This window comes from Piliocolobus tephrosceles, chromosome 7 (genome assembly GCF_002776525.5).
Source record: "Piliocolobus tephrosceles isolate RC106 chromosome 7, ASM277652v3, whole genome shotgun sequence".
NCBI lineage: Eukaryota > Metazoa > Chordata > Mammalia > Primates > Cercopithecidae > Piliocolobus > Piliocolobus tephrosceles.
Window position 1 is genome coordinate 116768239 of NC_045440.1, and position 24964 is coordinate 116793202.

General features: G+C 32.0%; 1 protein-coding gene across 1 annotated transcript in view; it reads right to left on the reverse strand.

Annotated features, from left to right (window-relative positions):
• The window catches only part of CSMD3 (CUB and Sushi multiple domains 3), a 1271497-nt gene that overhangs the window by 1110882 nt on the left and 135651 nt on the right, over positions 1–24964 (reverse strand). The window contains exon 2 of the mRNA XM_026454566.1: positions 21078–21300. Coding sequence (XP_026310351.1) covers positions 21078–21300 — 223 coding nt within the window. The remainder of the gene's footprint in view (positions 1–21077; positions 21301–24964) is intronic.

The window sequence follows — 24964 nt, forward strand, 5'->3', positions numbered from 1 at the left end:
ATTGTTGTGTGACATTAGGCAGGTTACCTGCCTCTCCTGGTTCCCCACTGGCAAAATGTAGATGAAAATAGTACCTCCCCCTTAAATCCCTGTCAAGTTTAAATAAGTTAATACAAGCACATCACTTAGAACAATGCCAAGCATTTAGCAAACTAGCTACTCTTGAGAAAGATGACAGACCTGAGAATTAGAGAATTCTTTCACACACCACTCAGAGTTTTCTTCTTGAAGCACCAAATTATTGATAATTATAACAAACTTGGAGTATTTGGGATAAATGTAGTATTTCTTCAAGTATGTGCTATTTTGTTCTACTAGGTCGTTTATTTTTTTCTGCTAAGTTTATCATTGCTACGACTTTTGATCTTTTTGGATGCAGAATTAGTAAAGACTCATCACAAGCTATATATTTAAGGTCAATTAAAAAAAAATATGACCAAGAGAGGAGAGAGCATTGATAAAGATTCTCAATTAGAAGACAGGGAGAGAGAGAGAGAGAGAGAGAGAGAGAGAGAGAGAGAAATACAGTTGTGTCTTTAGTAACTTACAATTACGGAGATTGAGTCAATTGACTTCCTCCAATAAACCCTGCCACCTTCTTTAGGTGTATTTCAAAGATATTTATCAGAAAGTATTACACACACTTTATCATGTGAATGTCACTGTATTTCTTTACGAATACTCTATATTAATTAAGCAAAAACTAAAACAAAACAAAAAACACCATTCTACAAATGCATGCTTTGCATTTCCCATATTGACAATTTTCATTTGATCCACTTATAAATCCATACCAGTAAGAATTTAACTCCAAATTTATGACTCCTTCTATTTCCCAGAAAGGTAATATTAATTAGCACTGACTCTCAGTTTTAGCAAAACATGAAATTTACACAACGCGTGTTTTTTTTTTTTTTTTGCATTTAAAATGTATATATTAGAATGTGGCATTTTCTTTGTCACTTTTCTCCAGTCATTAGAGGGTTTGCACATACAATCTATGCCACTAAATAATACATACTCTTTGTGATGTGTTCCATGGTAAAGACGAATCATAATTTTTTTAATCCAAAATAAGTATAGAAAATTTCTGAGGATCTATTCCATTACCAGTTTTGTTGACTTAAATACTTTTAAAAATACATTAAGAAGAGATATATCTTACATAAAATATAAAGAGCACCGTAACTGGAGATTTTGAATAAAGCCTTATGATGGTGATGATTAAAGATGTTTTGATAAAGATTCTACTATAGTTTAATCTAGATATTGTAAAATTTAGGAATGTAGAGAACCTTTTCAGAAAAGTTTTGATTCTGTCTTTAAGTCAATATTTTATTTACAAAGCTATTAGAGAGAAGTGATTGAGAATATAGCAGTTACTTTTACAAGATATGTATAGTCATTAATTATTTCCATTGTGCCCAATATCACTGTCTTATAAAATTATTACCACTGCCCTCTGAGATGATTATTTACTCGTGTGTATGTGTGCATATATCCCAATACAAATGGTAAATAACATAACCCATCAAAACATTATTTCTAATCATTTTAGGTTAAATAAAAGTACAATCTGTCTTCATTGGAATACATCATAAAGAAAATATTAACATGAGAATGCAGTGACTTGGAACATACCTATGGTCATTTACCTAAGTAATGAATTTAGACATGATTTATGGAGTAATTTCGTGTTTTCAAATGATCATTATTTTCTTGTCACATGAAAAGCCATTCAGTCAATTAATCTACTATTTTAAAATAATAATCATAGGCCATATTCTAACATTTAAATTGGAAAAATGGTTAAAATTAAATAATAAATTACTTGTACTGTTATAAGCTCTTTTACTCTACATGAAGTTTTTTTTTAAAAAAATTACCCATTTATATAATAAATATAAAATGTTAAAATTTTCTACTTCACAATATTGAAAATAATTAAGGTTAACAAATACTAGCAAATCTAATTACATAATAATGTCTTCATATATTTGAATGCTCTATTTTTCAACATTCTAGGGATATTTATGTGAGATTCACTAATATTAGAAATGCCAATTTAATTATATTTTAATAAGCTCTAATAACTACATATTTTATTTGTTAAAAACCATGGAAATATGACTTGAAGTTGCAATAAATGTTGTGCTATTATGCATCTGTTTTAAACATAAACGTCTGCTATAATATATGTGACTTTCCCCATTATCTGTCAGTTAGTATTATGGCATTAAAATGGAGTGATTAGATTAAAGTAACTCATCATAGTATTTCAATCATTTAACATTTTCATGAGAGCTATGATAGGACTTAATTGGGAGAATTAAAATTTTCTTTTTAACACTGCATTTAAGGACAGTTATTGAAAAATTATATGTTTCTTTGAAAAGCTAATGAAGTTTCTATGTGAGAAGGAAAGCTAAGGTATTATGGATCCCACATGGAAGAAATAAAAAATACTGAATACTTTCGATAAGGCTAGCAGATAGTCTTTTTAACTTGGGGTTCCTTTGAGAGCACTTCATTTTCAGTTACACTATGGAAATAGACAAGAAACCACCATTGTCCTGGAAACCCAAAATATTTGTTCCCCTACTAGTAGCCACTAGTGTATCAGATACTGAGAGGTTTAATAGATAAATATGTTATTGACTGTACACAAAGTTATATGAAATCATCAATGAAGTCAGTGAGGGAATACATTTTGTTTGAACTAGGTGTGTATTCTATACAAAAAACTCTAAAGGAAGTAAAATATATATCAATAGACAAACATCAATGAGTACTTTATAGTGAAAATAACAATAAAATTAACTTCCTTGATAGATTCTCATTTTGCAATGTTCTACTTCTACTTACTTCTAAGTAGAAGTTCTACTTACACATCACAGACAAGATTAGAATAACTGCATAATGTTTTTAAGCCAATATTCACTAGGTTTAGGAATTAGCATTTTGCCATATTTTATAGCTGTTAATGTGTCCCAGGTGTTGAATTAATAATGCCTAGTTTAAAAAGACGTTTACAGTTTACTTTATAATTATTATTTCTTTCATTAGGGGACCCATATAACTCTGAAATTTCAGTACAATTTTGATGGAATAGAAGAATGCTAGAAATAGTTTATTCTTATATGGTTTGTAGTTAGATGACAAGAATGTAAAATAAAAAGTTTATAAACTATTGAATTTCTAAAAGAGAGAATATTGGCAAGCATAATATTAAATAGTCATGTTCATAAGTGTATACATTAATTTATATTCAAAAGATTCCAATACTATTTTATAAATGATAAAAGTTTAAGAAAATTCAATAATACAATTTTTATCATTAGATCAACAAAAATATACATAAAACAGACGCATATTCATGAACTATGTACTGATGGGCATATTTGGAAACTAAATATTATGAAGATAAAATTGTTTGTAAATGTTAATTGGACAATTATATGTAGAACCATAATCAATTACTTTTATTAGTCTTTGGGAACAAAAAATAATAGACTTAATTTACACACAAAAGTATCACTGATTTTGTGGAGAATTTGAAATATGCTTGTGAATGTGACAAAAACGTAGTTTTAGAGGTAGCATATGAGATGGTATGCTGTTAAACGTAACAGTTATATTAACAGTTGCCAGATAATTTCAGCAAGTTAGGTTGGAGGCAATATTAGGTTGATGCAAAAGTAATTGAGGATTTTCCATTTTTTTTAAAGGTGAAAACTTCAATTACTTTTGCCCTAACCTAATAAAAATGAACTAATATGTTAACAATTTGAAAACAGAGGTGGGAAAGAAGGTAGAGTGGTGGGAAAGTGGGAGAAGAAAAATGAAAAAAATTTTTTTTGCTAAATTTTTATAACCTATCAACCAACCAACCAACCAATCAAACTGTTCCAGCAGACATTTTGTTTTAGAGAACCATTTTAAATTCCTTCTAAACACATTATCTTTGTGATGTTCCAATGTTAAATCATTGCAACCGCGACACACCTTCACTCTAGCTATTTTATATGCACATGGGAAGATATAAACTTTTACTATTTATACTATGAAATATAGCTCTAAACATTATAACATCTATACTCTCATAGGTGAAACATTTTTACCTTCAGATAACCTCTTACCTGACCTTTTAGTGTGTGTATGTATATATATATATATATCTGATTCCTATTTTACATGCCCACTTGGATGTCTAATCCACATCTCAGACATATGTCCATAACCTGAATTTGGAGATTAGAAATTGAGGAGTGGAGAGAAGCTATTACTCCTCCTTTCTCTATTTCTTTCTCTTCATTTGCTTCTGGCAGCAACTGTGGAAGTGACTGTATTGCTTTGAGGATCCCTGCTTTGGTGGCAGCAGCCCTCTCTTAGTGGTTCTAGCAGTGACCATATGATTCCCCATCTATAGGGTGAGCACCTGCTCATGGTCCTCCCCCATTCCCGTATCCACTAAGTGCCACAGTAGTGCATGGTACATGGCACCCTCATTAGCACAGCAGTCAGTTTGTTTTGTATTCTGGAAAGCCCAACCCTTCGGTTTCACTCTCTAGCCATATTTTCTTTCTTTGGTAAATAACTCCTGAATCATTTATTTTCCTTTGCCCGCTTTCATCTCTTCAATTCTTTTATAACAAGTTCCCTTTATTAAATTATTTACATTTGTTTTCCTAATCGTAGCCTGAAACAGAAATTAAGGAAGATGGCTATTTATGGGTAGAAAATAATTTTCTCATTTTTCTCATCAAAGATGTACGAAGAAAAATACATATAAGAAATAAAATAAATAGATAAATACTTTACCCTCAGTTACAGTTAACTGAGTACTACCTTACTGATAATAAAATCAGATCATGGTTTAAGTGTTTTTCTCTTGAGCAAAAAAATGTATTCCATAAATGATATTCTACCTCCATTGAAACTGGATTCATAGATAGGTAGTCTTAAATGAATTCTAAATACTGTTTTACATCAGAACTCACTGTACTCTCTGAGCCATTAGATATGTCTTCTTGTTATCATGTATTACATTAAGAATTATATTGCCACATGTATATGAGTCACTTAATTTAATTTTAGCTAATAAGGAATATCAAACTATCTTGAAAAGGAAATTCAAGGATGCTTTTAAAATTAAATTATTTATGTCAATGAAATAATTGTCTGTTTTTATATTAAATCAGCACAATTACTTTAACTAATGAAATAATGTTAAATGCTACCAGTTATTATATAATGAATCAAACATTCAACATATATTATCTCATTACCTCCCATAACATATTCAATAGGTTTAGGAATTAGCATTTTGCCATATTTTATAGCTGTTAATGTGGGAAACCCTTTTATTTTTAATGGGTACAAAGCTGGTGCATATTATTTATGGGGTACATGATGTATTTTGAAACAGGCATATAATAAGTCATAATCACATCACGGTAAATGGGACATTCATCACCCCAAGCATTTATCGTTTATTTTGGTTACAAACGTTACAATTATACTCTTTTAGTTATTTTAAAATGCATAATAAATTATCGTTGACTGTAATCACCCTGTTATGTAGAAAGGTTAAGTGGTTTGCTCACTCCTATTTGTTTAGTGGAAGAACTATAATTCAAAAGAGGTTTTATCTGACTCCAAAATTCATGTTCTTTCTACTAATTTAACACTATTGCCACCACAATTTACATATAATATGAAGGTGAAGAAAAGAGAGACATTTAGAATTAAGTATTAGAAGAACAAAATGTCTTCCCGTCAAAGAACATTAACACAAAAATAATACTGTTTTAAAATATTAACTATCTAAAGGTAGAGCAGAAAGAATGACATAAAATAAAGTTTAAAATTTAGCAATAGGTCAATTTAGTGGATTGAAAAATATATCAGTTTAAAATAGAATAGTAGAAAACTAGGGCCAGCGTGGTAGCTCATGCCTCTAATCCTCGCACTTTGCGAGGCCCAGGTGGGAGAATTGCCTAAGCTTGGAGTTCAAGACCAGCCTAGGCAACATGGTGAAACCCATCTCTACTAAAATACAAAAAATTAGCTGGTCAAGGTGACACGTGCCTGTAGTCCCAGCTACTCAGGAAGCTAACACACCAGAAAAGAATTGCTTCAACCCAGGAGGCGGAGGTTGCAGTGAGTCAAGATTGTGCCATGCCATGGCACACCAGCTCAGGCAACACAGTGAGACTCTGTCTCAGACCAACCAACCAAACAAACAAACAAACAAACAAACAAAACAGAAAGAAAGCTCCCTGAAACTTCCAAATAAAATATTTGTTGAAAGTAAATGTGTGACCAGATTCTAGACGGGATTTTCATGAGAAGAACAGAATTGACCTGAATAGGGCAATTAGTGTCCCATGAATGTCATTTATCCGATATAGAGAAGACCAAAAAGTTAGCAGAGAGAAACTGTCTATCCTCCTTCTGTTTCTTGGTTAGAAAACACACGATTTCTACAAGTCAGCAAACCAGGCAACATTGTCTCTAATTTGTAGTTCCAAATAATTGCTCCATCACGAAAACCATTTTTCTGCATTCTATCAAATACAAACTTCCAGAAAACAACTAGATTAAAAAAATGAATGACTTCGGGTTGCATCCTTGTAAACACAATCCAAAAAATAAAGCATTTATAGAAGGTGGTAATAGGGAGATACAGGGTCATGCTACTTTCTAATAAAGTTAAACCCAATGTTATTTATGCTTGTCCTTTCTTGTATGCTATAAGAAAAGCATATCGATGTTTGATCAGAAAAAGCAAAACATTTTATGTTAAAATATTGTGTTACTTGTATATTTGAATTAAATTGTTTTATTAAGTTAATATATTAAACTAAGGAATTTCCATGTAGCTATTATGAAATTAGGTGCTACAGATATAGAGAAGGTACTCTATTAGTTCTCAATACCTATTGTAAAACTATAGTGTTTAATTCAGTACAGTATTTGTTAAAGGGTAAGCATACTAGAATCTAGTCACACATTAACTGTCAATATACACTGTCAGTATTAGGAATGAAAATATTTTACTTGGAATTTGATGGAAACTTTGGAATTTCATGTTAGAAATTGTTTATAGAAAACATCAAAGTTAACCACAAGAACTGAAATATGAAAAATTTACCTAACAATTTGATGCAATAATAAATCAGATGGGAACAATAAATTACTCCAATTAATCATACCAATAAAAGATTTAGTTTAATCTGGACAAATTAGTAAAATAAAAACGCTATTTTATTTAAGCTCATCATTTCTGATCCACTCATTAGGCAAATATTACTGAATATTTATATCATAACAGTATTATGTTAAGTATCTGATATACAAAGACAAATATAGCTGCCCCTAACCAAAAAGATTTCAGAGTCTATTCAGCCTATTCAACATCAAGAGCTGGTCATATTAAGCAGTTATATATTTACTTTTTATTTATTTTTGATAAAGAAACGTATTTTAATTTCAAACAACTATAGACTTTTTACCATGATGGGAATTTAAAGTCATTGTTTTATACAATGTGCACCTGACAGACACATTTAGTTATTCTGAAATCTTGTAGAAAAATATCAAATTTCTGCTTTTATTAAAACATAAATTTAGATGTGATTAAGCAGAAGAGACAATATGTAACAAACTAAAATTTGTTGATATATAGTAAAGTTGGATATATTTAATCAATAGGCTTTGATATAACACACAGTAAATACAATATTAGCTGTGTGAACTTGCACAATGTCAAATAATAGAGGATAATGAGAGCAATCAGAAGGTATACAAATAAGGTTAATACTGTAATTAAAATTTGGTTTTTAAATGGGATGTGGGAAGATATGATAGATATGATAAGAATATAGTTAGGTTGGTGTTGGGAAATAAAAATGAAGACTTTATGTGAAAAATTTTCCCCATGATTTTTATTTATTCTGGATATTAATCCTGCTAGGTCTCTCTCAAAACACATTTTGAAAATACTTACATATTTTAACCTAAATAAGGCTTTTTTTCTAGAATAACAAGACAGTGATATAATAATAGTGGGATTCACTTTATAACATTCATGAACACTTCAAGTATAAATTGATACGATCATTTTCAACATTTTAATTTCATTATTATTCTAGAAATTAAGAAGCAGCAGATCAATTTGCTAAATCTGTTTCATAATAAAAAATTCCTTTTAAACTTTTAATCATCAAGTATTTTATTGAGCATCAATCATGAATTAATCAAGAAGAGAGTAGGTCCTCATCATTAAATGCAACATCTTGCTTATTTTAATATTCTCCTATCCTCCAAAGACAAGAGAAGAACCCCTCAAAATAACACAGGAAGGTTTGTTTGTAATAGCTTTTTTTTGGAAGGTGGGGAGCTGATGGAGGAGAGCTTGGAGAGACTAGTTACATGTTTGGTAAAATCCAAAAGACATAGCAGGGATGAAAAACTCACAAAGGAGAGTTCAAGGTCTGGCTAGAGATGAGGGTCACAGAAAGGATAGCAAACAGCAGAGACTGAGGAACAGGAAGGTAAGAAGGAGGGAGATCCCTGGAGCAGCTCTGTGCACACAATGCCTATATAAAAACATTGTGTCAATGGATTGTTGATATTTGTTGAAGGAAGACAGAAGTAAAAAAAAATCACTGAATATTTTCTTATTAAATACATATTAATTTTTATACTGTAGTCTAACAGAGGTAGAAAAAATGTATTTCTTCTAGTAAAGAACTCACATGTCCTTCTGGCTGACAAGTGCATTGAGCCAATCAGTGCTGCTATAAGTATTAGCCAAAAGCATGCTCAACAGTACTTTTTAGAAAGATTTGTCTGTATAATAAAGGAGAAATACATAGTAACCAACTCGGTTTCAATTGACTGTCTCAGAGATTACTCATGGGTTTGTTCTGCATTCTTAGTCCTAAGCAGTCAGCCAATGGGGGTTGAGGAAACAGATTCCTTGGGCTAGAAATCAGATTGAGTTCAGTTAGTAACACAATATTTGGTAAAGTATATTTTTAGTTTGCAATAACTTTGAAGGCAGATCAAAAGCATATTGAGCCTTTAATTAGAGAGAAAGTGGCTAGAAAAACCAGAATGTTAGTGGATATGGTAAATAATAAATACAAGCAGCCAACAAACATATGAAAAAATTCTTAACATCACCAGTCATCAGATAAATTCAAATTAAAACCACAATGAGATAACATCTTACACCAGTCAGAATTGCCATTTTTAAAAAGCCAAAAAACAGCTGGGCACAGTGGCTCATGTCTGTAATCCTAGAACTTTGTGAAGCTGACGTGGGTGGATCACTTGGAGCCAGGAGTTCAAGATCACCCTGACCAACTTGGTGAAACCCCATCTCTGCTAAAAATACAAAAATTAGCGGGGTGTGGTGATGCATGCCTGTATTCCCAGCTACTCTGGAGGCTGAGGCAGGAGAATCGCTTGAACCCAGGAGGCGGAAGTTGCAGTGAGCTGAGATCACGCCACTGCACTCCAGCCTGGGCGACAGAGCGAGACTCCATTTCAAAAAAAAAAAAAAATTAACAAAGCCTGGTGGTGCATGCCTGTAATCCCAGCTACTTGGGAGGCTGAGGCAGGAGAATTGTTTGAACCCAGGAGGTGGAGGCTGCAGGAAGCCAATGTGGCACCACTACACTCCAGCCTGGGTGACAGAGTGAGACTCTGTATCAAAAAAGTCAAAAACACAACAGATGTTGGTGTGAATGCAAAGAAAAGGGAACATATATTTTTCATGAGAAAGTAAATTAGTTCAACATCTATGGAAAACCACATGGAGATTTCTCAATGAACTAAATGTAGAACTACATTCAACCCACTAATTCTACTACTGCATGTCCACTCAAAAGGAAACTCTATAAAAAATCCATAAAAAATATACCTGCACATGTATATTCACTGAAGTACTATTCCCAATAGCAAAGTCATGGAACCAACCTAAGCTTGCATCAACAGTTACGTGGTTAGAGGAAATGTAGTACATATCCACCCTGAAGTACTATGCAGCCATAAGAAAGAATGAAATCATGTTCTTTGCAGCCACCCAGATGATGTTGGAGGCCATTATCCTAAGCAAATTGATGCAAGAACAGAAAATCAAATACCACATATTCTCACTTATAAGGAAGAGTTAAACACTGAATACACATAGACATAAAGATGGAAACAACAGATACTGGGAACTACTAGATGGGGGAAGGAGGGTGGGGATGTAGGCTGAAAAACTACCTACAAGTACTATACTCAACACCTCGGTAATGGGATTATATGTATCCCAAAGCTCAGCATCAAGCAATATACCCAAGTAAAGACCCTGCACATATATCCTCTGAATTCAAAATTTTAAAAAGGGCATGATATTTATTATTGAAGTGTGGCAAATGCATACAATTGAGCTAAAATGAGTGAAAACAAACTATCGCAATATGCCACAACATGACTAACTCTTAGAAACATAAGGTTGAGCCAAGAAAGCATGTCCCAGTAAACTAAATGGGATGACATATATTTTATAAATTTACCAATTAGCATAATTAAAAGTGATGTTGCTTCGGGATGCATTCATGTATGATTAAAGTATAATTTTGAAAGAAGTTAAAAATGACCACAACATGGAGGTGCTTGCTACTGGTAGGGTGAAATCACAGCAAGGCGAGGATGGGATACAAATGGAACAAAATGTGAGCAGCATCCTGGTTTAGTGGTAGGCTTGTTGGTGCTCATTTTAATAAAACACATCGCAATGTTTATGCTACAGAGTCATATATTATTATGGATAAATTATATTCTTAAAACACAGTAATAGAGAATATAGAAAATTTATATGGCAAGATAAATTGATGCATTAAAGAGTTAACACTAGTAATCTAATAAATATATTATGGCAATGAATTGTTTTATATTTTCGTTTTTTTAAATAATCACATCTCACTCAGATATAATTTGACTTTTCTAATTAGAAAATATTATCTTAAAGTGAATGAAGTGAGATTGTTATGATTAGTTTATGATTTTTAATTACCACAAAAATGTAGGCAGGGCTATGGCAAGGGTCTATATTCTATATATTTTAGTTCTTCTATCCGTCATGTTATATATGTGACACTTGTGATTTTTTTTCTCTGAAAATACAATTTAAAATACAACTGAAAAGCCTTTAGTATTTCTGAAAACAAACTGGGTGGCTGTGAACTTAATTATATATATTTTTATGTTGATAAATTTAATTCTTTTTCTGTATGGGTTTGATATCTTTTAAATACCTTTATAACATCAAACTCGAACATCTATGAAGGAATAGTCCTCTTTTTACATGATTATTTGATGGTGCAATATCCTTTGGATATATGTCACGTTTTAACAGAAAATAAGTCATATAGGTGAGATTCTTAAGTGGACCCTAATGTAAATGTGACCACTTTTCTTAATCTTCGTGACATTTTAATTTAGTAAAATGACTCAATGAAATAATTTAATAAAGTTATCTGATTTTATGGTTGCCTGGCTTAAGTCTTCTGATTCATCACTCCAAAAATGCTGTAGTTGAAAAATGCAAATAAGGATAATTAATGAGTTGTACTCTAACTTATTTATGTTCACACTTCAGTCTCTTGAAATCCTGTTTTTGATCTTGAAAGAGATATCAATATTTTTGAGATTTTATTTTCTCACCTGTATAATCAAAAATATTAGGAAGAATATCTGAAATGATGTTATGAGAATTGTATATAAATAGCCTGACAGAGTATGTATTCAGAGAATGTTAGTTTTTAACAGACACAGGGTATATGTATCTTCTCTCAGGATATCAAATACTAATACAACTAAATGAATCTTCAGAGTTAATCTAAAACGTCTTATCTAAACATTTTATTTAGGAGTTCATATTAATTACGTAAAAATTTTGTTACTGAAAACATTTACATTTATGAGCACATTAACATGTTTTCTGTAAGATTATCAAATGGTCACTTCGATTATGCCATTTTACTTACGAGAAAATGAATGTTTATGGAGCGTGAGTGAGTTTCACCAGAAATATTTTTAGTCAATTATAACACCATGTGCAGTTTGCTTTTAGGATATCAGTGCTGTTTTACTGAAAGCAGGCTAATGGAAGTAAATCTTTCCACAGATTTACTATAAAAGATTGAATAAATATAATCTAAGGAACAAAGTGTTTAAACTTGCTTATTGTCATCTTTTGTTTGATCTTTTAAGCCCAGTTTTAATGGTTTAATTGAGTCCATTTCTTCACTAAAGGCCACCTCAATTTCTTTTTGGCAAAATGCCTGGTATAAACAATAAATAGTTGTGTATATTCTGGAATCCTTGCCTCAGTCAGATTTGAAAGAGCCTTTTATGTTGACAAAAAGTTTTAGAAATCCTGTCTATCCTTGAGATCTATGCAATCATTAATCTGAATGCTCCAACGTGAGTAATGATATCTAAAGAGAAGAATCATTAACTGCCTAAGACGCATCAAAATTTTAATTGGCTTTTTTCTAAATCACTTGCACACCGAATGTCCAATGCCCAATGGCAATGCAATAAGTCTTTTATAAATTAAATTGTTATGTACGGGGATACTAAACACAATATAATGGCATTTTCAAGTTTGTCCATAGTAAAATGCATTTCTACACTCAGCTTCTGTTTCCCGGGGTGTGTGTTTTCCATACAAGGCTATGACTGAGGTCATAGCTGGACCAACAGTAAGCAAAGTTCACTTTGTCACTTGGTGGGTCTCATTAATATTATAGATCAATAACAAAACTCTGGTATTTCTTTTCCTATTTATTGAGAAATAATAAATAATAACTTTATCATTATAAGCAGTTGTTAATATCACATATGTCATTTCGGCACACAGCTATACACACAATCACTCTATGCCATTGAGTCAGACAGTAGAGCCTCTGCGTTTCCCAAACATTTTATTATATGAGAGACAGAATCAGTACACAAGGGATGGTTCCAACTCTGAAGGGAGAAATCTTTATAGTCAGCTAATTGGATTGAGTTATATCACTCTCAATACAATCTTTAGGCAAACTTGGAGATAGGGACATGAGAGACCATGTCTTTAGGTGGCGTTAAATCGCTGGAGTGCACTGACATAAAATATAACGACCCTCTGGTCATTTGTGTCTATGACCTAAGCCATTTAGATATTTTTGGATTATTTTCATGGCAAAGTCATTCTCTACCTCAACATTATGCCCACAGGAAAGGAAACAGATTATTGCATGGCATTAAAAGAAGCATCAAGTATAGTGAGGAAAGATTTTAATCATGAGTATTAAGAAGTTCTATGGGGCATTGAGGGAGCAAAGGAGAGAAGAAATATTAACCATGTAAGAAAAGAAGCGTAGTGGCTGCTCAATAACATTTATGGGGACACTGCCAACATTTTCTGAAGGAGAAAAGGTCTACTTGTTAATTATAAAGAACCAAAAAGAAATGGTCTAACGTGGGAATTCAAGCTACAGATTGTTGTTTACTCACTCTAATTACTGTTCCTTAATTATGTCCATTAGGTTTATGAATTCTATAGCTATGACAATAATCCAGCAAGTTTGTATAATAAATTTGAATTGTGACAGAATGTTACATATTTTAAATCCCTCAACATATCTAGAAAAAAAAATACTGGGCAAATAATTGTTATTTAATAAAGAAATATATAAAGTACAGATGACTTAGCCATGGTAATGAAATACATTCTAGAATAATGACCAAGAAGGTATAAAAAGATTATGTATAGTCACAAAGTAAAAATTCAAAGAAGGAGAAGAGTAACATTACTGTAGAAATACAGAGAAAAAATAAGGCAGAGCGTTTTCTAGAAAAAAACTTAGTTTATCAAGTAATACTTTTAAAAATACACTTGAAACATGCTTTATTATAATTGTGTCCAGAGGCAGCCAGCTAGGACACATAATTTATTAGGCTGTCATTTCTAGGATTCCTTAAAATGTACACCTTAATTCTTCTTCACTTTAATGCTCAAAAAGAACAAAATGAACTTAGACTCCTTCACATATTCAAGAAGAATCACAGATCTTAATATAAAGCTAACACTCTAAACCTCTAGAAGAAAATACAGGATATCTTTCCATCTTTGGATAAGCAAATATTTATTGTACTACAAGAAAGCACTAACAAAATATAATATTAATAATTTGAACTTTGTTCAAATTAGAAATCTTAACTCATGCAAAGATAGTGTAAGAAAATGAAAGAGCAAGTAACAGATTCGAAGAAAACAATTTCAATGCATATATTTGTCAAATAAATGCTATAAAGATTGCAAAGACCCTTATAATTTGATATATCAAGACTAAGCAAACAACCCAATTAAAAAATAGACAAAATATTTGAACAAACCCTTCACAAATGAATGATTGATAAGCACATGCTCAATATTATTAGTTATCACAAAAGTTCAAAATAATACCACAATAAATGTTGACAACCTCAAATGTCAACAAACATGTGGAGCATTTATAATTCTCATACAATGATGGTGAAGTACAAAATCCATACACAGCTTAGAAAAGCTATTTGGCAGCTTTTTATGATATTAAATCTATATCTACCCAATAATCAAACATTTTGACTAATTCTCATTTCACAGAAGGAGAGCTTTAAAAAGTTCATTTTACCCATAGCTATAGAGTGGTTCTCTATTTTACTACTTTATGTATTTTTGCACTAGATGGCAATATTTTTTATTCTAAGTTCCGTTTCATACTTAGGGAGTTTATTCTCAACATATTACAAAATGTTGCTATTTGCAACATAATATATTCTGTGATTTTTCTTAATGATGACTGATGAGATACTGACACGTAGCAAAACATTAAATTTTATTTTTAGTTCTATAAAACTCAAGTAAATCGTGTGTGTGTGTGTGTGTGTGTGTGTGTGTGTGTGTGTGTATGTGTATTTTTTTTCCTTCTTTTTTTTTTGGAGGCAGAGTCTCGCTCTGTCGCCCAGGCTGGAGTGCAGTGGCGCAATTTGGCTCACTGCAAGTTCAGCCTCCTGGGTTCACGCCATTCTCCTGCCTTGGCCTCCCGAGTAGCTGGGACTACAGGCGCCCTCCACCACGCCTGGCTAATTTTTTGTATTTTTAGTAGAGACGGGGTTTCACCGTGTTAGCCAGGATGGTCTCGATCTCCTGACCTCATGATCCACCCGCCTGGGCCTCCCAAAGTGCTGGGATTACAGGCATAAGCCACCGCGCCCGGCCCATTTAAGCTTTTTTATGTATATAGTCATAATACCTGTAATGAATTATAATTTGGTATATTGTTCAATATTTATAACTCATATTTCTGCATCTGTATTGTTTTATTTTGATAATTTATACTTTTTAGTTAATGATGTGATAGCTCATACTTCCTTTCTTTGTCTTTTATTTTAATGGCATAGAAGTTATAATTACTGTTTTCAACCCTGTATAAGTGAAATTTACCACATGTAGACCCTCTTTAAGGAGCAGTTAAGGATAGTCACAAAGTTTATATATGCATCTGAATTTAGTTTAAGAAATTAAGAGAGAGTCTTTTATCAACCACCATATTAAAATCAGCTTTCAATTTCTTTTTGGCAGGTGTTTTTTTTTTTTTTTTTTTTTTAATTTATTTTATTTTGTCTTTAGAGACAGGGTCTGGCTCTGTCACCCAGACTGGAGTGCAGTGGTGCAGTCTCAGTTCACTGCAACCTCCGCCTCCTGGGTTCAAGCGATCCTCCCACCTCAGACTCCAGAGTAGCTGGGATTATAAGCAGAGGCCACCACACCCAGCTACTTTTTCTGTATTTTTTGTAGAGATGGGGTTTCACCATGTTGCCCAGGCTGGTCTCAAACTCCTGAGTTCTAGCCATCTGCCTCCCAGAGGTTTTTCTTTTTTTTAATGATTTTTTTTTAATCTCTACTTTTATTTTGGATTCAGAGAGTATACATGTAGGTCCATTACATAAGTATAGTTCATGATACCAAATCCTAGGAGGTGAATGATCCTATCACCCAGATATGAGCACAGTACACAAGTTTTTCAGCCCTTGCTTCCTTCACTCCCTCCCCACACTATTAGTCACCGGTGTCTATTGTTGCCGTCTTTATGTCCATGAGTACCCAACGTTTAGCTCCCACTTATAAGTGAGAATATGTGGTATTTACTTTATTATATCTGCCTTCACCTGAAGATTTTGTGTTATGTTAACACGTACACTTATATTTGTTTTTATCTTTACCTATTCTTTTAAAGATTTCTAATCCATGGACATTTATATAACTCAGGAAAGTAAAGTTTATGTTGTAGTCGTTACTACACCATGACTATGACATTGTGAAAATTACTTCCTCTTTAAATCACAACTTTAGAAATAATTTATTTAGAAATAACATTTATTTATCTATCACATTATGCAAAAATTAAGCTTTGGATATTGTGATAGATTTTGTCAGTTACCTGGCCCTCAGCCTTCACCATGCTGTTTTCCACAATTGAGGTCGAAAATGAAAGCTGTTTTTCTAGAATACTTTTGACCAAGGAATGGTGATGTCAGGCTGTTCTGGCCAATGATATAGGAGAAGAATCCTTCTAAGGACTTTTGGGAAAGCTTTTGATTTACTGACAAGTTTCTTAATAACAAGCTTCTTATTATATAAGAAAAACAAATAAATTTTTTGTTTAAGCTACAGTGAGTCAGGATTTCTATTACAGCCAAACATCCAAAATGATAGGCCATATCAAAGTAGCAATGAGGAGACCATAGTAACATGTCAGGAGACAGACTAAATAAAAGCTTTTGTAGTCAAGTCTTTTAAAAAATAACTACACTACTACATTGGTATTTAGAAATAATCATTCTCTTCCACTTTGAGAAAAGATTATCATTCTATAACATTTCATATGTATTAAAGTTGTACATGTTGAAAATTAGGAAAAAGAATTTAAAAATGAGTGTTTATAAAAGATCCAGCTTGTGGACTTTTTAACATTAAAAGAAATGTAATGAATCTTTAAATAAATGGACAATGTATATTATTATATAAAAATTTTAAAATTCTTCACTTATTTGTGCAGGAAAAAACAGCTAAGATTTAACAGACAACCAACAAGCTGAGAAATATTTTTGTCACAAAAAAGGGACACATTTACATGTTTTAGAATAAATTAATTATACAAATCATCAAGAAAACTACTGATACATCGACAAAAAAAAAAAAACCAAATTTGCAGTAAAAAATAAGAGTGGTTATCAAACAAGAGAACGTGTTAGATATCTGTAAAAATCAGATATATGTAAATAATCAAATTAAGGATAAAAGATGTAAGCCTGGTAAGACTGAGAGGTAATGAATTATAGTGCTCTAGTTGTAATAATATTCATTGATATAAAATTCTGGAAAGCATATTAGCAATATAAATAATATTATTTGCTTCTGACCTAGTCATCCTGTTTCTACCAAGAACTAATCTAAAATATAGAAAATGTATATTCATCATGATGATAATATGTGAATTAATTATAAAAAACATAATAGAATGTTAATTACATAAATTATATCCACATTAAATATTTGAATAAATTAATGTTTATATAAAATGATTACATATATTTAATAAATTCAATAAATTGATGTTTACAAAGATTTTAATCACACATTAAACATGTATATTATAATGTAGAGAGATTACTAAGGACATGCAATGTCATATATAGAGTGATCCTGGGTGAATATATCTGTCTCTACCTCATTAAATAATAGGTGATTTCTTTACTTCTTGGTATAACTTAATTATTGGGAAAATGTAATATTAATGTAAAGTAAACAAAGCTTAGAATAACCTTTATGCATCAAGTCCAGCAATGTTGCCTTAAATGCATCAGCATTTGTTCTACGATAATGTTATAACTAAGAAAGAAATTCCCTAACAGTGCTTTACCAATATCAATTCTCATTTAATAAAAAATAACTAAGAGAAAAACAAGCAATATCATTAATAATTAGAGGCTTATAGTTTTTAAAATATGAAATTCTGATTATGAATCCCAACATGTCTATTTAGACAAGGAAGAATGACAAGAACCACAAACCATTTTTTTTCTACATTATTGAAAGACAATTGTAGGAAGTCATTTTTAAAAATTCTATTGGAGCTCAGGAAAAGTAAAAAAAAAATAAGTATCAATTTCTGGAAGAAAGAGAACAGCAAACACACCATAAGGGCATGCATTAAGTGAGAATATGATCCAATATGAGAGAAACAAAACCCGAGAAAACAGTGACTCAAACAGCCAGACGCAAACATGAATCAAACTCTGCCAGCAGCAGTTTTGACTTTTAATCAAATAGCAGATTTTGTATATAAACACAGTCTGGAAGGGGCTGTAGGTTACTTACTAAGTTTTTTCCTTCCAGTCTTGCTAACTAAAGTCAGCTATAACATTAGCTACAGTACTTCTTTAAGCGCAAAAACCAATAGATGCGTTAAACATTTACAGTGAGCAAAACATTAGACTCTAAAGACTACATTATAACATAGACTACATGTTACAATATAGTCTTGTCATTTTGCTTGTATAAATAGAGTACATGTTTGAATACAGTCTGTAAAATAAATAGCAAAAATAAATTTGGAGCTTACCTTTCAGTTTATATTCGTATATATTATATGTTTGAAAATATGCCTTGTATTGTTATTTCTCTTACTAAATTTTATCCAATACTGCTGAGAAAAAAATAGATTTTTATTTATATATCAATACATAAACCTTGGAGATTGTGTATAACTACATAAAACTATATATATTGAAGAGCTTCAGATCTAAACTGAAACAAATCTGAATTGCAATGATAGTTCTGCCTTTTGCCATTTTCAACAATTTTCTCTGGCAAGCCTCATTTTATCAGTTGTAAAATGATGCTGATGATAATAATAGTAATTATTTTACATTGTCTGAATACAGGAAAAGTTAAATACCATAATGAAGACAAAATACTTGGTACAGAGACAGGTGTAGAGGAATCATTCAATAAATGCTAAGGGTTAGAGTCATTGAGCTTTCATTATATTGTATTCTCCATAAAATCTCTGTAAATTAAGGGCTATTGTTCCCAATTTACAGATTAGGAAAGAAAGAATGAGAACAATAAATTTATTTTCCTAATTTCACAGTCTTTTAACTTCCCAGAGGCCACAGTTCTTTAAAAAAGAGGGGAAGAGGTAAAATAAAAATGTGTTTTCTCATTTTCAAGGTGATCTAGAGAGAAGAGGTACATGTACAAGCAATACTATCGGGAATTGATACTTTGAAACTACCAGGTAATATTAAAATAAGTATTTTTATATATTTAGGAAAATTATATCCCACACATTGTCAGTGTAAAGAATTGTACTTCTACTTATAGATATTATTTGGATTTAACAAAAGACAACCAGCTTTTAATGACAGTGGCAATGATGATCAAATAGCAGTCAGACGTGCATACCATAATATGTATTTATAAAATAGATAATTATTGTATGAGTTTAACAATGTAAAAGGAAAAAGAAGTCAGATTTACTCAGTAAATGAGTATAGAGGAAAAAAAGAAAGAAAGAACAGTAGAATCTTAGCTGTAATCAATCTAGTAATCTTGTTTTTGCACAACAAAGTTTGTGAAACAACTCGGGCATTTTTAAGTGTCATGTGACTGGAAGCAGTTCGATGTGCTCTAATAGGATTTTATAGCCATGCAGCAGGTTCATACACATTTTCTCATAATCCCTGCAGAAGAGTATAATGAGATGGATAGACCTGGCCTTATTACCACACCTCAGTTTAAACAGACGTAGTGTGGATTGCTCAGATAACTGGTGAGCAACAAACCTAACATCCTAATGTAATAAATCTCATCTCCAGATCCACCATTTTCCCCACTATATTATGTTTTCACTGCCAAAATTTGAGGAAAATAAACACTAATTTTTTACCTAAAATTGAAAAAATATAAATGCAAAGGAATATGGAAGACTGATGAAACTGTAAAATGTCAGCACTGATAATCTGCTTCTTGTACATTAGGAAGGCAAGAACATGTTGTCAACTATTAGAAAGTAACAGCATCACAGAATCATAACTCAAATATAGCCAAGTATGGAAAGAGTCTTTAATTCCTACATGTTATTTTCTCAGAATATTTTAAATTACAAGTTTAAAAAAGCTGACGGCACTTAAAGAGAAGTATACAAACACTGGCATAAATCTAGGACTAAATAAAATGTGCAATGCCTGGAATGTTGAATTATTTAGTTGAATTATAGTTGATTTACAGTTAAAATAAGTTTTTGGTAAGATTTCCAAAAACACTTCTAATTTTACATAACTTATTCGCCAAGAGGAAATTCTGAAGAACCAGAAGAACTACCTTAAAAATAGTCAGGGTGTTAGTTAATTTTTACATCTGTTTTATCACTGAGCTTTAAAAAAAAATACTTTTATTTGCAGAGGCAAAAATATAAATGTCCCCGTTTCTGACATGAAAGAATGTACTTTTCAGATATTTAGATTTTATAAATTACAAACATTATCAGAAATTAATTTATTCTACTATCCATGAATGCTGATTTTAAAGTGTTTTTGCATAGTGTTGTATATTAAAATTGGAAACATTATCACTGAAATATACCCTATATAGTATGTTTTACTTTATCAAAAGTTATATCCATAATGAATGAAATCTTGAGATAATCATTTTTAACAACAAAATACTTTTAGCCACTATAAAGAGATCACTACTCAGTATACATTCACCTTTGTGAGACTTGGTATTAATGTACTAGCAGTATGACGTCAGAGATACCAAGCTAATTTGTTCATGGGATGATATACTTCCAAATACATAATAATTAGTTGGTGAATACAACTTTATTATAATTGCATCATAAATGTTAAGCATCTTTTGTAAAATAGACTACTTTTACTCAGAAAATATTTTCTCTCCAGTCTTTCATTCAAAATACACTAACCTTGTCCTAAAGTTTGTAGGATGAGGATGTCCATCATATAATGATAAGTAGTCGTATTCTTCTTCTAGAGCAAATGACTGAAAAACAATTTGTATTCTATTTCGTTCTTCTGCTATTATTACCCAAGTACAGTTTGCACCATTTGGATATCCATATGGAAAACCAGGGCTTTCTATAGTGCCATTAAGTCCTTTTAAAGTTCCACCACACGTATAAATAAACCCTGCAACAAAAGACAAACAAACATACATTAATATTATATAAATCAAGAATAATCCAGAAGATGATATTATTCTAAAAGTCTATTGTGTTTCCAAGACCAAAGTTAACAGTAATTTTATAAATTGCAGTTTAAGAGCTGGGCACTATATACAAATATTTATGTAATATATAAGAAACAAAATAATAGAAGATTGATCATTTATAATATATACTGAGATAAATCATTGTAAATCAGTTGATGAAATAAAATTATCCACATACATCCGAGTCATTATCCATTAGAGGTTCCTACAGACAAACACAATCCTAAAACACAGTATCTTTCCTCAAAGAGTTTTAAATCTCACTGTGGAAACTCATAAACAGCATTGACATTTTAAAGATCTTTGTATGCATTTTGGGTCCCAAAGAATTAACTACATTTTTTCTTGGCAACACATGCTAGTTTTTTTGACATATTCACATCTGTACCCTGTAGCTCACATGTTTTAGGAAAATCTATCTCACCCTGATTATAGAAGAGGAATTTTTTAAGTCTATGAAATGGCTCTACCTTTCATTAAAATATTTAGTTCATGATGAACAGAATCCTAAGTTAATCACATCAGAGTGAATCCGAAGGTCAGGACAGAAATAAGTTAAATAAATGGTCCTGGACAACTGATAGCACCCATCTTAAGAACTTTTGTATTTGTTCCGTGGTAAGTCTAAGTTACTGAGAGCATGAGTCCTGGAAATACCTAGAAAACTTACTGTATTTTTTCAGCAATTTGTCTCTATTATACTATATATATATATATATATTTGAGATAGAATCTTGCTCTGTCGCCCAGGCTGGAGTGGAGTGGAGAGATCTTGGCTCACTGCGACCTCTGCCTCCTGGGTTCAAGTGATTCTCCAGCCTCAACCTCCCAAGTAGCTGGTATTACAGACATGCACCACCACGCCCGGCTAATTTTTGTATTTGTAGTTGAGACAGGGTTTCACCATGTTGATCAGGCTGTTCTCGAACTCCTGAACTCAGGTGATCTGACCGCCTCGGTTTCCCGAAGTGCTGAGATTACAGGCATGAGCCACTGTGCCTGACCTCTTCAAATATATAATATTCTGTAGCATATTGTGTAATGTAAAAATCAAAGATTAATACAACAGTAAGAGAAGATGGTCCCAGTCTTTATGTAAACTACATGCTAATAAAGTTTGCATTTAGAGGTAATTAAACAGGATCAGAAGTTCTCATGAGAACCTCTTCACCCAGATGTTATTATCTTCATCTGTGAGTCCTACAGCAAGCCGAAGTGCCAGAAAGCTGTAAATCAGAGATGACAAGCTACTTTGAGGGAAAGAACTCCATACTACCGAAAGTATCTATGTTTGGAACTAGGCATAGAAATGCAGGAAATTTAGGACTTCTTTCTTTGGGAAAAAAATGAATATATTTTAGGTAAGTATGGATACTTTTTAAAAGTAACAGGACTGCTGAATAGAAGTCCTCAGATACCAGAGTTGTAGATTGTGGCAGATAGTGGCTGATTTGGGATGTTGCATTTATTCCACATTCATTTCACAATAGCACCTTGTTTTTGCCAGGGGAGCCGTTTCTCTATTAAACAGTAATATACCTTTTTTTTTTTTTTTTTTTAGATGGAGTCTTGCTCTGTCGCCCAGGCTGGAGTGCAGTGGCGTGATCTCGTCTCACTGCAACCTCTACCTCCTGGGTTCAAGTGGCCAAAACAGCTATATACTTTGGAGTGGCTGACTCTGCTGACTCCAGTGATGAGAAATGTGGCTCAGGGCTAGGTTGACCAATATAATCCTATCCTCTAAGCAAAATTTAGTACAGGGATCTTTTCCTACATCTTACCATATGGCAAAGTCTTAAGCCTGGGATATTCGGTATGTTTATGTGATATAAAGCATAGCTCTTATTATCATTTTGTCTCTTTGTAAATTGACCAAGAAGTTGGGTCAGGTAGAAGAGGTTTTAAAAAAAAAAATCAATATTTGTGTATATTCAGATTATTTTGCTCATGCACCAAAAGTCAAATAGGGCATTTTATGATTTTCAAAAATAAATAAATAACTAAAAGGTCTCTTTTTAAATTGCTTCTTGCAGAGCAATTACTTTGAAGCCTTAGGTTAATTAGCTATCACCCATTTCTATTAGTTTTCTGCCTGAACAGCTTCCAATTTGAACTTCATAACTAAAGGCAAGCATGAGTCCCTTCAGCTACCATCTGATCTATGGGCTGTTTTATATACTCTCAAGCCCCAGAACCCTGATAGTTTTAGAAAAAAGGACATATGCCTTAAAATAACATGCTCAGCTCTGTCCACTCATTCTTCAAGGGCCTGCTGATTCATGCATTTCAAGTACTTTTATTTTTAGGCAAATTAGGAATTACACCTATGTTTAAACTTCCTTATCTGTATTCTTCTTTTTATTTTTGTTTTTATTTATCATGAAGTTAGATTAAACATAGCATTATTCTCTATAATAAAGTACATTTTTTCCAAAAAGGAGGTTTACATTTTTCACTTTAAAAATTTGAAAATCAGAAGTAAGCATTATAAAGCAAAATATCTTCCCTCATTCATTTATGCTTCACAGGGCTGGTCATTTTTAACAGCGCAGTGTTTATCTTACTAGGCCTTTCCTAGGCACAAGCAGATATGCATTTATATTATTTTTCAAATGATGTCAGTCATATTATGCATATTTTTCTGAATTGTTATATCTATTTTAAAAAATCACTGGCATTATTCTGGGTACAAATGTAGACTTCTACTACATTCTTCTTTGAAAGACTTTATAGCCACACAGCATATAGTATGCCTATAGTATAATTTATTTTACCATTCTCCTAATGATAACTTCATTTTTATGGTTACAAAGGTCTAATGAACAACTTTGTAAAAACAGTTTTGTACACATATCCTCATACAAAGTATATATCCTTTGTGCATAAAAGGCATATATCCTTGTGCACTTGATTGATACCTCCCGAGGTGGAATCCCAGAAATGGGGTTGCTGAAAATTTATATAGATACAGTGAAACCATACTTAATACATATGAAAATTTATGTTTCTGGCACCACTGTATGAAGTGTTTTTCAACCTCAACCCTAATTCTGTCAACACTAGATATTTTTGAAAGGCAAATTTTGTTTTTCATTTTTGCTTTTTAAGAAATTTTATCCAATTCGGTGAAGAAACTCATTGGTAGCTTGATGGGGATGGCATTGAATCTATAAATAACCTTGGGCAGTATAGCCATTTTCACGATATTGATTCTTCCTATCCATGAGCATGGTATGTTCTTCCATTTGTTTGTGTCCTCTTTGATTTCACTGAGCAGTGGTTTGTAGTTCTCCTTGAAGAGGTCCTTTACATCCCTTGTAAGTTGGATTCCTAGGTATTTTATTCTCTTTGAAGCAATTGTGAATGGAAGTTCATTCATGATTTGGCTCTCTGCTTGTCTGTTACTGGTGTATAAGAATGCTTGTGATTTTTGCACATTGATTTTGTATCCTGAGACTTTGCTGAAGTTGCTTATCAGCTTAAGAAGATTTTGGGCTGAGACGATGGGGTTTTCTAAATATACAATCATGTCATCTGCAAACAGGGACAATTTGACTTCTTCTTTTCCTAACTGAATACCCT